This window comes from Malaya genurostris, chromosome 1, assembly GCF_030247185.1.
Source record: "Malaya genurostris strain Urasoe2022 chromosome 1, Malgen_1.1, whole genome shotgun sequence".
Taxonomy (NCBI): Eukaryota; Metazoa; Arthropoda; class Insecta; order Diptera; family Culicidae; genus Malaya; species Malaya genurostris.
In genome coordinates, this window is record NC_080570.1 from 13,136,148 (window position 1) to 13,153,939 (window position 17,792).

Genomic DNA, 17,792 nt, shown 5'->3' on the forward strand with positions numbered 1-17,792 from the left:
TGCACGAAACGTTTCTAAGCTTCGGTGTGAAACCGCTTTCGTTCGCTGCACTCGACTGAACGCTTCCGGAGTATGTTAATCTAATTTCCGATCTAATTGATCAGCCAATAAATAATAAATTCCCTACTACCTATGCCTTTAGCTATCGCATTCGTTTTAGTGTCGGTGCGTGGGAGAAACATTCAGTTTTAACCTTGGTGGGTTTTTTTTTATTTAGATTAATTCGTTGCTTCGAAACGGCTCATTGCATCGGGTAAACTAATTTCGCGCAGTAAATTAAAAACAGAAGGAAACTGGTTTCGAGGGAGCTGTCAGCTGTCCTAACACGTCTAGATCTAGTGATATTAGTGATCAATGTACATAGACTAACGTAGTATCGCATGAATATGATTTCATTTTGACCGATTAGTTGGTAGCCTACTCGCCATAAAGTTCTAACTTTCCAATCCGATTTCATAACGATTTTGTTTCTCTCCTTCACTGTGTTAATGAAATCGTTTCTGTGCACTACTGCTCGCTGTCCGAACCGAAACTGACGCCTCGAACTGACACCGGGTTTACCGGATGGTGGTAAACAAACCGAAACCAAACCAAATCGAACGAACGAACAAACGAAGATCCCCGTGCGGCCGCCGAGGAGAAGAAATTCCGTCGGACCTCGCTGCTAGTCCCGCTACCGAAGCTGCCCTCGTCGGAGAGCATCAGCCTCAGTCCGGGACCGGTGTCTCCAGGTGAATTTAACTGTCCACAATCCCATTCCATTTCTGCCGCTGGCCCGTCTGTCCGCTAGGGATCGATGTTGTTTGCTTAGTGTTATGTCCACGTCCACATCAATGTTTACTTGTGTAATAGGTGTAGAACATTCCAGAGCTACAGATATGTGAAAACGGAAAACGTCCATACTAGGAAACCCAATTCGATTGACGATTGTTCGATGTTTTAATAAGCCGCCTCTTCAGTGTACTTAGCAGTGTGAATTGATTGATATGATGAACTGCTAAGTTGCACTAGTAGTTCAATTTTGAGCTGTTTTGCATTGACAAGTCGAAGACGAAACGTGATGATGAGAGAAAATGGTGGCGTGAATTTAAACACACAACCCATAAATGCCATTCTCTCCAGTATATAAATGTATCACACAACCAACAATGTTTCTATCAAAACTACAATAATAGTGAATAAGACTTGCCATATCAGTTCACTAATAAAAACCAGGCAATTTTAGAACATATTGTGAAATCTACATCTGTTTGTTCAGTTTTCTTTTCGCTGATTATGACTGTTATTTCAGTTTTACAACCTTTTCTTTTTGTTGCTTTTTAGTACGTGTTACCCGTTGGTTTATCTAACGTTAGTTATGTAGTTAGTTGTATTTTTACGTTAACTTTTTGTCGATATCCAACGTAAAACTCGTTGGAAAAAAGCGTCGAATTTGCTGAAAAACGACATTGTTCAACAAAGCAAATGAAAATCCTCCAATATTTAAGAGTAAAAATTACGTTGAAAATATTTAACTGTACAAAACTTTTAGTATTTTGAAAGTTTCCAATAAGATCTTTTGTACATTCCCACTAGCGTCGAATTAAAATGCTAAAATGAAAACTTGTGATGAAATAATGAACCATAGATGTAGCACTCAAAGCTGTGAATCCTCTGCCAAACCGTGGAAATGTACTGCCAATTGAACTACCTTGGATATGAGGAGGAACCCATCTCAAAAAATATCCCGATTGACCCCCTCTGCACCGTCCATGTAAACTTCAAAGTATGGATCTTCTTTTTTTAGTCTAGCTTGCTGTGATCTTATATAGCAATCTACTTTCATGGCCTCGAAAAAAACATTTAATTTTTTTTGTCTTCCTTTTCCGCTTGAAACTTTTGTCTATTTAGATTAAGATCCAGAAATTTTTCACCTATTGAAAGAGGTCCTAGAGGACTGAAGAATAAAAAGAAAATTCCACCTCCCGAAAAAAGGCTTGTTTGGCAAGAAATGTGCAACTGCGGGCAAAAGAGCAAACAACTCTGATTGATTGTGTAAAATAGTTAGAGATAAAAATTTTGATGGCCCAAATAAACACCGTCATATCCTAGTTAAGTGAGGTAAAATTGTATCCCGCTTTATTCAACTGGTTCTGTTCGTCAGAAGAAAAACCTATTCTCAATCCAGAAGAAAAATTTATTCCAATCCAATCCAGTGGTATGATAATGCTTCTCTCTTTCATTGAAACAAATTCATAAAATTATTTTTTACCTTTTTATTAAAATAATTCCTGACACTAATTTCGGTTCATTTTTTAACACCAATTTATTCAAATTGATTCGGGTAATTTACAAAAGCATGCGTCAACGCTTATGTCATATATTTTAAAACATTTCTCAGATTCAGTATCAGTATAATACACTTGAACGTGATCGTAGGTCACTATGTGAAATATTTTTACGGATAAAAAAATATTTTGTTGATTACGTCACTTTAACGATTAGATCTCCAAAACTTAACATTTTTCCCATATGAAATTCGAAATCGATCCTTAGCCCCATTTTAGTCCCGAACGAGCCTACAATTATTGATATCGGTTAATGAATTTTGACGTTTACGTCACTTATGCCATTATACCACTGGAATCGTAAGTTACAGCCATTCGAATAGCCAATAGTAGTTTCCAAACAAGCCTAAGTTTTGTTGAAATCAGCTCAGCCATCTTCGAGAAAATTGAAAGGAGTAAAAAAACTCGTTTAGTTGGTTATGTCATTTATACCATTTTATCTCCGGAACCGAAAGTCACAGCGATACGATTTTCAAAATTGGTCAATGGCTAAATATTAACTTTCAAATGAGCCTAAGTTTGTTGAAATCGGTTCTGCCATCTCTGAGAACATTGCGCGGTAAAAAAAAAAAAAAACAACGCGTTTCGTCGGTTAGGTCACTTTTGCCATCATATATACGGAACCAGAAGTCACAGTCATTTGATCTTTGAACTTGATCACGGGCCCAATAGTAACTTTCGCGCACTGGCCATTCTGGCAGTTTTATGCGTCGATATTCAAAGAAAAGTTTGTGGACCACTCGCACCAAAAAAGTGGCAATTGTTTTCAACAATGTTCAGTTTCAGAGACTTTGCATTCGCGGAAAAGGCATTCTACTTTGATCAACATGAAAGAAATCAAACAATTTAGTATTCTCAAAAAGCCAACATCAATCCCGAAGATATATCTGACATTTTCTTCGACTGAAGTATGCGATGTCTTCAACAGACGCAAAGAAATTCTGTTAAATTTTTTATTTCGTTAGCCCCGCCCTGTTGGCTGGCAACGTGCAATGACACAAGTATATAAAATGTAACCTTTCATTCTGATATGGTCAGTATTGATTTAATTCGCATAGTGTGCAATTCTGCGGTGGGCGATTTTTGTGAGTTTTGTGATTATTTTCATCAATATTCGGTAGCAGAAGCTTTGCATTCAGTATTCAGTACCCTTGTTATCATAAGGAATTATTTCTATTACACTGAGATCTTTTTTGGGCGGTTTTATAATGCAGTTTTTTTTATACGTTTTTTACGCGGATTTCCGAAGTAAGGCGATTTTTTTACGCGGATTTCCGAAGTTACGCAGTTTTTTTTCCGAATTTTCAAAGTTATCCGGATTTTCTTGTTTTATCTTAGAAATGCATGAAACGACGAGATCTGGTGTTATCCCGAATTTTTTTAAAAACAACTTTCTGACACAGAAAGATTTTTTTTTAAATTACATCAAATCTCGAAGTTTCATACATTTCTTGAACATTCGGCATCAAAACTAAACATTTCGATTTCGGAAATCTCAAAAAAAAATTTATGTCCCGAAGTTAATGTTTTTCAAAAAACTTGTTTATATTTCACCAGATCTGGACGTTTTATGCATTTCTAGGACATTTGGCATCAAAAAAATTTCTTCAGTTTTGTCCAAAGTCCAATTTTTTGCAGAACCAGGATCCAAAAATAGAAAAATGAAAAACAGAAGAATAGAAGAATATAATAATAGAAGAAAAAAAGAAAATAATAATAGAAGAATAGAAGATTAGAATAATAGAAGAATAGAAGAATAGAAGAATAGAAGAATAGAAGAATAGAAGAATAGAAGAATAGAAGAATAGAAGAATAGAAGAATAGAAGAATAGAAGAATAGAAGAATAGAAGAATAGAAGAATAGAAGAATAGAAGAATAGAAGAATAGAAGAATAGAAGAATAGAAGAATAGAAGAATAGAAGAATAGAAGAATAGAAGAATAGAAGAATAGAAGAATAGAAGAATAGAAGAATAGAAGAATAGAAGAATAGAAGAATAGAAGAATAGAAGAATAGAAGAATAGAAGAATAGAAGAATAGAAGAATAGAAGAATAGAAGAATAGAAGAATAGAAGAATAGAAGAATAGAAGAATAAAAGAATAGAAGAATAGAAGAATAGAAGAATAGAAGAATAGAAGAATAGAAGAATAGAAGAATAGAAGAATAGAAGAATAGAAGAATAGAAGAATAGAAGAATAGAAGAATAGAAGAATAGAAGAATAGAAGAATAGAAGAATAGAAGAATAGAAGTATAGAAGAAGAGAAGAATAGAAGAACAGAAAAATAGAAGAATAGAAGAGTAGAAGAATAGAAGAATAGAAGAATAGAAGAATAGAAAAATAGAAAATAGAAGAATAGAATAATTGAAAAATAGAAAAATAGAAAAAAAATAGAAGAACAGAAGAATGGAAGAAATTTAGAATTTAAAAATTTAAGAATTGAAGAAGTGAAGAATAGAAGAACAAAAGAATAGAACAATAGAAAACTATATGTTTAGGAGATAAAAAGATTAGATTATTAGAAGATTTGAAAAATTAAAGATTAAAAGAGTAGAAAATTAGAATATTTTGAGATTAAGAAATTTGAAAATTAGAAGATTTGAAGATGAGAAGATAGAAGATTTGATTGACTTTGTTATTTTGTCCTCGACTTTACCCATACGGTCTTTCACCGAGGAAGAGATTTGAATATGACTAGAGTTGAACATCCCGAAGTCCCTAAGTCGATTTTTTAAACAAATGGATGCATACATTTCTAAGATATTTGGCATAAAAAAATTCTTTATTTTTGCGGTTTTTTTTCGGGGGTTTCTGAAGTTACGCGGTTTTTTGGGGGGTTAATTTACGCGGTACGTAGCTCCTGCGTGTATTTCCTATAATTAAGTATGTTTGATGCGAGAAAGTCGTATTTATGTCAAGGTGAAATCCTGCAAATGATTTTTTAAAGAAGTTGGCAATTCTTGACATATTCGAAATTGTGATGGAACCGTGTCAGTTTTAATCGTATTAACGTCACACAATTATATGGTACTGCAACCTTCCAAATCGAGTCTTGCCACTTGTCTAAAAGCATATTATTTTTTTTGACTGATTTGGCATCCTGCCTCTGTGCGAGTAGCAACTTGGAGTGGTATCAGCGAAACAGGTGGCATAACAGTTCTACATAAACTGTTATGCACTGACGAACAATTAATGTAATGCCTTTAATGTAACCGACCTGGGTTCGATTCCCAACCTTGCACGTAGGGTCAAGAAGTTCTTCTTTCTCAACAGGCGAATGACTACAACCTCAATAATCAATCAAAAAACAAACGCCATGGCTGGATTAAAACTGCAAAATGGTGAAGTTTTTCGAGGCGAATTGCTGTTTTAACTTTAAACGATCACCGAAAATTTAAAAAAAAAATCAAATAAAAACGTAGGGGTCTAGAAAAGCATCCACTACGGATCAGGATCATTTCGCCGAATCCTGCAATTGTCTTAATATCGTAATTGAAGTTGATTTAAAATAAAGACAAATAAAAGATGATTGCGTTAAAGCCAGTTTTTTTACCTACAATTGTACTTCTTGAAAAAAATTGAATCTTGTACTCTTGAATAAAGATTGATTCATAAACCGCACAGCGGAACTCCCAAAAAAAATTTCTTGACTTTATTAGCTACCAAGCATCAAACCATTCGCATAGGTGAAAAATATATCTAATGCTGCTTCACCACATTGTTGTGATTCGTGTGCTGTCCGACCTCGCTCCCGCTTGTTCGATCCTAACCGAAGCAAAGAAACCTAGCTTTAAGTAGACCGGGCAAACGAGGCGACCGAGACCAGAGGCTTATAAAGACACTGATGAAGAACGCAAAAAGCGTTTCGAAATACCGGTATACCGTTTTTTTCATAGTAGAATCCAAAGGAACCTATATTTTTTTTTCTTTTTTTAAGACAGTTTATGTTACATGGATTTTTTGATGATAATTTTGCGCTGAAATAGAGTGGACTCCGTAAATCATGATTTCTCGAACGCGTCCTTGAAAATACTTATTCACGGATTTATTTCTCAATGTTTTTTCAAGAAAAAAAAATGACAAAAATTTGGTTCGAATGATGCTTTGTATTGCGCAAAACATTTGAAATTATTTTTTTGAACGATAACTTTAAAAAAATCGCAAATATAATGTTTTTTTTTCATCTGAGACTCTATATTAATAAGAAACAAAATTTCATCGGGTTTCATACTGGGACTACAACTCCGCTCTTCATCATGAATGTTTGCTCATCCATATCTGAAATTACGGCACCAGTCTTTTCTTCAAGTATCACATAATTTTTGATGAATTTCAGTAACTTCTCAGCTGTCAACGATCATCGCGAAACATTGTTTGCTGCACGCACAGATAGGCAAACGACTACTGAATCTAAATAACAAATTATACAGTACGAATAGTAGATAACAATTCGAACTTCGGTAAAAAATGTTTCTATTTCTCGTGGAGAATTGATTAATACTTGCAATAGTTCCTGTTCGGCAACCAACCAATCGGATGACGATCCATTTCCTACCGCCAATCGTACCGTGTGTCCTGTGTACCGTTCGGAATGTCAATTGATCATTTTGTGACACTGACCCAACCGGACAAACGGCTCCGAAACTGGTTTTGCTCTTTGTTTTTCCCATCACTCATTCGGGTCAAATGTCTGATTGGGATCTCAATTCGAACAATCAACCAAACAAGTGCTACTCTACGGTCGGTTGTTTTTTCCTAGATTTTTTCGGTCACGTGTGGAAGCTCCTCGATTAATTGATAGCTTCCTGAGAGGACTTTGATTGATGGTTGGTTGCTCCGGTAAATTGCTCTCACCGCAGATGATTCCATTTGGGATGCAATTTATCTGGCAGAGAGTTTCACCCCGAACGAGACTCTTCTGCTGCTTAATTTAATTTTCAGATGAAATTAGGTTCGAAGAGTGCTGGCACGGCATGCACTCTGGATTTTTAATTGCATTTATGGATTGAATCAAACCGGTGTAGAGCGTGGCAACTGGCTTTTTCTACTGAATATTCTCTCCGTTTATGTATGGCTTACAATTTTGCATCGACAGAAACTCAATTTTGTTTCTTGCTTAAGTTTAAGTATTATAGTTCTGTTTTTCATCATCTTTTTTTGTAATAATCTCCAGCTGGTCTGTGTGCCATCAGAACAAAGAAACGAAACACGTAATTTTTCCGAAGAAACATAGCTCTTATTTAGCTTCCATTTTGCTTCACATTTAATTATGTAAATCCTTATGGAATTAGTTTTCTTTTCATTGAGAACGAGAGAAATAAAAAAAAGGTACAAAAGATACTTTCATCTGCTCCGGCCACCAACCCGAAATACTTTCCGATTATATTTCCACCGGATGGAAACCGCCTGCCCGGAGAAGATGATTGTCGGTTGTAGGTATTTATTTTTGTTCAGCTGTTGCGAAAGAGCATTAAGCGCTTCGCAACTGCTAGAAAGGATATCTGGTTTTACCATCCCTCTGGCAGCCGCCTCCGGAGTCACATTTTCGTTCGTCGTGTAGCCAAGCAGCCTAAAAATATGAAACTTTTGTGAGAAACCCTGGGCAAAGGGCCGTACTGGTACTGGGATGGAGAAGTTTTCCTTAGTGAATGTAGTTCACGTTAATTATGGAATGATACGGAAACACATTAAAAGCATTTAATTAATTAAAAAGTGCTACCGAGCTCGACGGTTCGCAGTTTCGGTACATTTTAGTGATACCAGTGTGAAGTAGTTTGAACTTTGTTCCATGAAGACGTTGTTCCACAGCAGTTCCGTTAATTCCATATAATTCAACTATTTTTCATCTAATTAGGGGTTTCAGTACCGTAAATATTTCGCTTGTTTTGTTCAAGAAAAATCTTTTCTACATTCTGATGACGTTCATTACGCCGGCAGTCGTAGATTACTCTGGGCAAGACAACCGTAGACAGTGAGACGCCGTCTTAGCAAATCACATCTGTCGCGATTTGTTCGTTTCTGTTGGTTTATCCAAACGGCAGTTTTAGTAAGGATTGTTCGATTAGTTTCAACATTAGCATGACTTTTTCCAATACATAAAATCTGACTGCAGTATCGTATAGTTGAGCGTTTTAAATGGTATGCGTGTTCAGAACACATTTATCATTTATCATTCTATGATGAGTTGCAAAAATTTGGTTAGGCGGAAAATTGAACTTACACATAACTTTTAGTTTGCTTGAAGCTTTTAGAAAAATGAGAAAAACGAGCCGTCAAAAAAGAATTTTTCTTCATCACAACAATGTCGAGCTTTGGCACTGAAAATTGATGAAAAGAATTGACACAAAGTAAATCACCCTCATTCTTGTTTACCACCTTATGCGATACGTTAGAAAGTATGTTGACTTCGTCTCATCGTTTACGTTCGAACCAAATGAACCGTTCATGTTTACGTACGAACAGTGTTGATTCCATGCAAGAAACCGTGAACGTGCACATACGAGTGAAACCCGACATTCGAAAGGATTCGTTCGTACTAATTTTCGATACGGACGTAAATGGGGATGAAATTTCGAATGGATCCACCGGTATCTAGGGTAATAAAATTTCCCGATCGCAGAACTACAAACGGTGCCAATTGAATCAATTCCAAAACTGTCGGAATAACCAGGCTCTCTTTAAATAGTTGCGTCATTACACGTTTATAGCCAACAAGGTGGGGCTGATGGTAGCTTGAGCGAAATGAAATGAAATTACGTGATGAATAGGATTTAGACAAAATAGTTGATTCATTGCATTGCAGAAGTGAAACATTGAAAATATCTGATAACTGAAAGGAAAAAGAAACTCCTGCAATTGTCGCCTTTTACGACATGGAAGCAGGAACCCAATGGATCTATTCTTGGTTCATTTTTTCCGCCGGATTCCACACGGCATCTAGGCTGTTACTGTCTGGAGAGAGCTAATAGGTACTATCAATCACCTAGTGGACCCCAGCCCATCCAACAAGGTGGGGCTGATGGTAGAAAAAAAAACACAAAAGAATCTTTTAAATGAAATGATGTCTGTTGTAGATCCATATATTACAAAAGAAAGAAAATTTCTGGTATTTCTTTGAGATTGTTTGTTAGTCCGTTCCTAACAGAACCGTTTCATGTTGAACATAGTCGACTGCATTTTTCACGCATGCAAAGCCTCTGAAACTGAATATTGCTTGAAATATTTGCCATTTTGTCTATGGGAGCATATACAGCTTCTTCCTAAAACACGTTAAGTTCACTGAATGTCGATACATAAAATTTCTATTATTTCGGATTTTCGAATCACTCGATTATATATAAGTATAATTAATCAATTATAAGGATTATTAATCAATTATTCGATTAATATTATTCAGTGGCGTCTCGTGACAAAATTTATGTGTTGTGCACTTCTTATGTGGTATGATAAGAGAATTTGTAACAGTTCGTTGTAAGTGAAACTTTAGATTCAGAAAAGGATATTCGCTTGTGTCTTTCAATATAATGAAATAACGATATACTCTTGGATGGGATTTTTTTATTAAACTTATTTCTAATCATCGAAAACAATAGAAGAAGGTGCTCTGTACGTCGAGCAAATCTGTCAATAACTTCATCAATAAAACCCCTTCGACGTTGAAACTGAGACAGCAATTTGTTTTCAACTGCCATAAGCACAAGCGATGAAGCCTCTCCTGCCAATAGGCACACAAGTTCTCACAAAGCAAAACAATACAGAGAACAACAAAATATTTAAGATGGGGATGCAGTTAATTCCTTCAATTTGTCCGGTTGTGCAATGCACGAGGAGCACATGAGGACAAGACGCCTCTGCTATTATTCAGTGCCGTCTCGTTCTTATGTGCACCTCGTGCACTGCACAACCGATCAAATTGAAGGAATTAATTGCATCCACATCCACATTCAATTATATTTTTAAGTTTTCTATTTAATCGATTAAAGCAGATCGGATGGTACCGAATATGAAATAATATGCGATTTTACCCACAGCACAACATGCACAAATTCAGCCCTAAGCCGCTTGCGCCCGTAGCCAATACGGGGCACTCTGAACTCAAGCCCATTTGCCTTGTGCACCAAAATCCAAAATTCATCACTTCTCATATACATCCAACTTAGATTTTAAAGTATCTCTTGTTCCCCTGTGTGTCTTTTCCGTGCACATGAGTTACTGCACGGATTCTAGAAGAGAAGGAACTAGTTGGATTTGTTGTTATCTCTATCACGTATGCACAACTCCAGGAGAAGCTTCAGTGGCTTATGCTTATGGCAGTTGAAAACAAATTGCTGTCTTAGTTGCAGCATCGAAGCAGGGTTGCATTGATGAAGTTATTGACAGATTCGCTCGACGTGCAGAGTGCCAAATTCTTCTATTGTATCGATAAGTTAGTTTAATTTAAATAAGAATAATAGAAAATCCTCACCTAAAAGTGTACCGTTATTTCATTGTATTGAAAACACTAACGAATATTCATTCTTCAATCTTTAGTTTTCACTTACAACCAACCAGTAAATTTTGTTACGAGACGTCACTGCTATTATGGGGTTTTTCAATTTATTTCATTTATTTAATAATTGAATACTAGTAGTAAATTAATCGATTGAATATCAGTCAGTTATTAATCGATTTCCTTAGGTGCGATTAGTGCTCACAGGAGTTTGACCAATTAACCTCAATCGTTAATAAATTTTACAGTTTTCACTCACTTGGCATGGATGGTGGTTTTCAGTTAGGCCATGATCACATGCGCAAACAAATTTTATCTCCTCCTGCTAGCCCAAAAAACGTTAGTCTTTACCGATCTAATGCACGAGTAGGAGGGATGTCGCATTGTCAATCGACTAATCGATTAATTTGAAACGAAAACTCGAATAACAAAATTAATCGAAAAATCATATAATGATAATCGAACAATTAATCGAATAATCGATTGATAATCGAGATAATCGATTAGTTTGAAAAGTAGCTTCGGAAATCCGCGTAAAAAATCGCAAAAAAAATTTTTTTTCGATGCCAAATATCTTAGAAATGCATAAAACGTCCAGATCTGGTGTGATCTCAAAACAATTTTTTTTATTAAGAATTGACTTTGGAACTTTGAGTTTTGAGAATTCCGAAATCAAAAATTTGTTTTTTTTTTCTGATGCCAAATGCCTTAGAAATGCATAAAACGTTGTGATATGGCGAAAGCTAAAAAAAATATTTTTTTTGAGAAAAAGGACTTCGGAACTTCGGAAATTCACGTATAAAAAAATCGCAAAACAAAAACATTTTATTGATGCCAAATGTTGTCTTAAGAATGCATGAATCGTCCAGATCTGGTGCAATATCAGAAAAAATGTTAGAAAAAATCCGGGAATTTTTTTTGGAATTTTTTGTGGTTTCCGAAATGTAAGATTTTTTTTTGATGTCAAGTGTTTAAAAAATTCATGAAACGTCCAGATCTGGTATGATCTAGAAAACATTTTTTTTCTATCGAGAATTTTCTAAGTCTCAGAGAGTTGACTTATACAAAATTTCGGGATAACACCAGATCTCTACGTTTCAAGCATTTCTAAGACAAAACAAGAAAACCGGATATCTTTGAAAATTCACGTAAAAAAAACGCGTAACTTCGGAAATCCGCTCAAAAAAGCCGCTCGAAAAACTGCGTAGAAAAAAAATTTACGAAAACGAAATCTAGTAGTTTTTCAGTATGTTCAGTGGCGTCCCGTCCTTATGTGCAACTCGTGCACATGAGTCACTGCACGGATTCAAATACAGACGGAATTACTCAGCTCAGCTCTGAGATTTGTTGCTCTCTGTCACGTTTGACTCTGTGAGAACTTGTTTGCACACCTTCAGGAGAGGCTTCAGTGGCTTATGCTTATGGCAGTTGAAAACAAATTGTTTCAGTTGCAACGTCGAAGCGATTTTTGATGAAGTTTTTGACAGATTTGCTCGACGTGCTGAGTGCCGAATTCTTCTATTGTATCGATTGTTAATTCATATTATTATTGACAAAAATGAGCTTTCATTAAAAAAAATATCCCATCTAAATGTATATCGATATTTCATTGTATTGAAAAACACAATCGTGAAGCCATTCCTCGATCTTTAGTTTTCACTTAAAACGAACTGTTACATCATATGTCATACCACATAATCAGTGCACAACCCGTAAATTTTGTCACGAGACGCCACTGAGTATGTTTCAAAGAACAAATATCGAATTTTCAGAATATGCTGATATTTTTAAATCTCAAATTTTGAAATATTGTCAAAGTACCACAATTTATCCGAAATTTGAGAAAAAGTATTACGCACAATTGCACAATTCAATTTTTGTTTCAAAGAAGATACACCACGAGAAAGCCGCGAATCGAAATTAATTTTGGGCACCAACTCTTCGAAAATTCAACGATCAGTTCACCGCGTACAACATTCTCAAGCAGTGACATGAACGGCATACTATCGATCGGCAAGATCACATAAAACGCCACAGTGGAGCTAATAATTTGAAGCAACATTTGAAAGTGTTGAGTACGGTTAGGACAAATGAAGGGCGGGCGAATCAAAATATCGACAAGAATTCCAATGTCGTACAAAGCACCGTCTGAAGAGTTCGGCTCCGAGAGGAATTTCGTTCTTTTCGGGTCAGTAAGCAACCGAACTGGACTCTGGAACCAAATCTAGTGTGCAAAAATTGTACCCGAAAGATGGACAGTCGTACGTGAAAATGGATTATAGACAGCTTCCCGAACAGAAATTCTATAAAACCATTGAGTGAGATTTAGTTTTAGCCGTTTTTAGTTCAAATTAGTTTTAGCCGATAAACTCGCAAAAGAAAAACTTGTAATCTGGTAAGCTATTTGCAGTTGTGGACAAATAACCCCAGGTTATCGTGACAAATAAGACTCTGAAGTGGGGACGAGTATAGCGTGATGGGTAAGTCGATGTCATTCACGCAGCCCATCTGGGTTCGATTCCCAACCCCGCACATAGGGTCAGTCAGAAAGTTTTTCTGGCGAACTCGAAGAGGCGAATGACCTTGAGGTTAAAATATATAATCCAAACAAAAAAAGGCTACGAAGGCCCAAATGAAGAAGCAGGAAAGCACAAATATCAAGGGGAACGTGCCATTTGAGCCAATTTGTTCTGATTCTGATAGGACCTGTAAAATTTTGGTGTGATTTGGTAAGCTATCACTACAGCTACAGAGTTGCTACAGTGGTATCAAAACCACGGATGGATCTCTTCTAAGAGGACTAAGTAGTTCATCCAACTTCCCTTTAATTCCGTCCAATTGTGAAATAGAGTGGTAAGTTTACTCGGGATATGCGATAGTGACGAAGAGATGGCGAAACAAAATGGTCAGCTCGGGTCAGCCAACGGAGAATACAAAAGGTCCGTGGTGTTCGAAGAATGGTTTCATCAGAACCAAATCGGAATACTTTTATATTAGTTGGTGTTTTTCCTTCAAAGTTATTTCATTAATATGGCTCCAAAATAAATCAGCTCAGCGGTTCAAATTGAACTGCCGAGTTTTGTGTTGAGCAATTCAAATTGAACAATTACATCTAAATTCAAACTGATATGCACGGAGACCAAGAGGAAACGTGAAGTGATTTTTTGCATTCATTTAATGTTTTACCTTAAATGTATCGATTGTTATCAATTGGTCTTGAAATAATAGAATTTCCTATACTAAACATAATTGCTTCAGTCCGGTTATGCCTCCGACATTACCCACCCACCCTTTTTAGAAATCATCGAAATAGGTTCCCCATTTTATGTGAACACATAAATTCACATAAATTGTCCGCCCGAAGGGAAATTCGACCGTTTTCGTTCATGGCATGAAATCTGATGACTCGAAAAGGACGAAAAATTTATTGTCTTAGGCTGTGTTCAATTCAAATGTTTTCGGAGGTTATTTTTACTCTGTGGTTAAGCTTTCTCTTTTTCTATGGATGTCATTCAAAATGACAGCCTAGCCGCCAATCGTTATCGGTTTCGTAAAAAATGGTAATTCTCATTTGGATCCGTTTGCTGACAGTCGGGATAAGATTTGTCAGAAATGTCAAACTTTTCTGATGACGGTTCGATTGGCAAATGCGTGATAAATCTGCTCTGCTTTCCAATGATAAAAAACTCCGTATTCCAAATAGGTCTGGAAATAAATAATCATACCGGCAAGCCAATCAGTTACGTGTTTTAATGACACGGATCTCATCCGTAACCTCTAGTCAACAATCCTCATGAATCGTTGTATAACGGTACACAATTTAGAGCCGACATTGCGAAAATTCGCAGTTCTGCTGCCGACATTTATTTTCTATTTGAACGCACTTTTTTATTTCTCTCAGTCTGACCCCATCCCCCCAAGGGAAAGTTCAATTCGTACACCAATTTCCAACCATCCATGAACGCACAGATTGTGCTGACCGAAGTCCAATATGATTGAAACAGTGAAGGTAGTGCAAACTCATCTCATCAAGCATTTATTCAGCGAACAAGAAAAAAGAAGCTTGTTCCGATCCCGGTAAAAGTTTTTCCCTGACGAAAGTGTGTATGTTTGTGTGTGACTCATCGCAAAAAAAAAATCCCGCGAGAGCCTTTACTGAATATGACATCGAATCAGAAGTCGAGCACGGCCTGGGGTTAGGTGGGAAAAAATTGCGTCGTCAGCGGAGAAAATTCACAGGTAGCGACTTTGGCAGTCGACGATCTGAAATGGGAAAGCAATCCGGATGGCCATAATTGAGTGGTGCTCTAGACGGCGGTTCCATTTGTTCCAATTCCATGCCAACTTGAAATTTAATTAAATTGTAAAGCCTAATGGAATAAATGGATACGTTTTTTTGTGAATCATCGCTTCATGTTCGGTCATAAGTTGAGCTTGAGTTCTTTAAATTATTTATCAGATTTACCGTTCCCTGCCACCTGCAATGTTTAGTAGTCGAAATATGTTTTCTCACTGAATCCGATTGAATTGCGTTTCTCTTCGAAGCAATTTTGTGTTCACAATAGCAGTTTACGGGCACAAATGAGGGGGTGGGAGTTGGTAAATGCGATTCTTTTGTGACACTGGGAAAAAGGTATCCCGGTATTGTACGAGTGTGGTTGCTTTGTGGTAGGAAATGCGATTGGAAAATACAGGGTGTCAAGAAATCGGACTGAAATCTCAGGTTTTTAAATGTGGAATAGAAATTAGTTACAAGTCATCATGTGTGTGTTTAATCTATCCCAAGTCTTACAGTCTGGGAGCGGTTTACAGAAAAAAGATGTTGCTATGTGTTTTGTTTAATAACATGCAAATAACCAGGACTCAGGGCTCAGGTGATGGCTCAATTGAATTCCGATGTCCCATGTCGTATACAGAGAAAATCGTGTTCCGAGGTCACCGTTAAATCGACCAGCCCCACCTAAATGCAACGTTTGCATCAAATGGATTCAAACATTATAGTAAAACTTTCGATTCCTCGTAATTAACATTTTATAATCTTACCAATACTCGACTTTGCATTCAATGTTTCATTTCTTACCGTATTGAAACCTCCCATGCAAGGAACGCTGCAGACGGTTTTCATGAAAACGAATTAACAATTTAAACTCACATTAAGGCTGGACCTATTTGAAGGGTTTTTCAATAATTTTCTCGTTTCAAATGAATTATTACATATAAACCAATTCGCACCCTCTCATTCTGCTACTAACGCAGAAGGTAATAGTACCAAGTCGACGCCGTTCTATTGACCAATTGTCATCATAAACACACGAGGAGGCATGAGATAGGAACTTGTGAGGACTTAGTTATCTCACCTTTTGACGACCTCAAAATTATGGAGTCGCGGGCACTCTCAAATGAACGCTATCCAGAACTGAACTGCTAAGTTGCATTAGTTAAAGTTGCTATGCACTAGAAAGGTCGAAAACGAAACATAGAAATGATAAATACTGATAATCATTTCAAGTATGAAAAATTCAGCGAGAACAGACCTCAAAAATAGTTTCTCGGCATCTGCTCCAACTCGTTCAGAAAAGACCTATATTATGAAGATTTTTGAAAAATGATAAACCGGAAGTAGTTTTGTGGTGGTTGACGACTTTAAATGGTAATTTTTGGCCTCTACTAGTTGTATCCGGGTCGAAAATATTCTTATCCCAATGGTTTTTTTTTGAGACTATCGATTAACCATAAATTATAGTTTTAGATTTCAAAACGACTTCAAACGTCATTTTCCGGAATCTGTTTTTTACACTCACTCCAAAATTTATTATATTGTAATGGTAAGTTTAAGAGGTAAAAAAATTTTACCCCCCAATTTATGCTAGGTGCACATAAAGCTTGCTTCAGATAGAATTGGAACAAAGACAATTGCCATACTTTTAAGAAAAAATACGGATAAAATTATTCGTCACGGTTTCGAAGGAATTCTCGAATTTTTCCTGTAACACGGCTCATTAGGCAGCGCACATCTTCTTCGTCCATGGTTTTAGCTATCTTATTCCACCAGGTCGTCATCTGATTGATGACTTTGACAACCTTTCCCTTTGCCTTGACTCTCCTCTTCATGATTGCTCAGCATTTCTCAATAGGGCAGAACTGGGGGCAGTTGGGTGGGTTAAGGTTTTCCGGAACAAACTGTATCGCTTTCTCTGCATACCATTCTTGAACGACTTTGCTGTAATGACAGCTTGCCAAATCTGGCCAAATCTGGTATAGTTCCGATGTCATTGTCTTATTTGTAACGAAAACTTTCGTTTTTTTTTTGCCACAGCTGCAAATGCCCTGCCAAATCACAGATTTTCTTGCAAATTTGTCGGCAAAAACAAATTTAAATTTGGCTGGAACATCCCCCCGAGTCGTTGCCAAGTAAAATTTTTGACCTGGGATTTGCCCGAAGTCAGCCTTGACATTGGTTTCATCGTCCATTAGAAGACACCCGTCGAACTTGGTCATATAGTTTCCGAGCACGAATTTTGACCGCACTATTCTGTTTTATGGTTAGATTTGGTTGTTTGCTAGCTCGATACGACTTGATTCCTTCCCGGAGTCGAGTTCTCCTCACGGTACTATGGGCAGCACCGAATTTTCTGGCCAAATCACGGTCCGACAGATTAGGATTCCTCTTAATCGTCTTCAAAATCTTACCACGCAGTTTGCGGTCGACAGTTCCACTCCGACGATTGGCTTCAGGCTTCCGAATCGTCGTCAATGTTTCCTTATACCGTTTGATAACGCGCCAAGCCATACGGTATTTCTGGGCAATTTCAGCTGTTTAGCTAGCCTGGATGCAGACCACAATGGATTTTCCACATAACGGTGCACAATTTGTCCCTTCTTTCGGCTTCCATGTTGATTGTTTACAAAGTACAGTCGATTTAAGGAATGTCAAAAATCATACGTGAAGCTGACAAAATTCCCTACACGTGGGCGCC

The 17,792-nt window shown here is 36.8% G+C and overlaps 1 protein-coding gene across 4 annotated transcripts in view; it reads left to right on the forward strand.

The window, feature by feature from the left end:
• Positions 1-17,792, forward strand: part of LOC131432944 (oxysterol-binding protein-related protein 8) — an 80,166-nt gene that overhangs the window by 16,028 nt on the left and 46,346 nt on the right. For 2 of the 4 annotated variants that reach the window (XM_058599553.1, XM_058599587.1), the window contains exon 2: positions 618-731. The exons of the other annotated variants lie outside the window; for them this stretch is intronic. In XM_058599553.1, the coding sequence (XP_058455536.1) occupies positions 618-731 (114 nt within the window). The remainder of the gene's footprint in view (positions 1-617; positions 732-17,792) is intronic. 4 annotated transcript variants of the gene reach the window in all.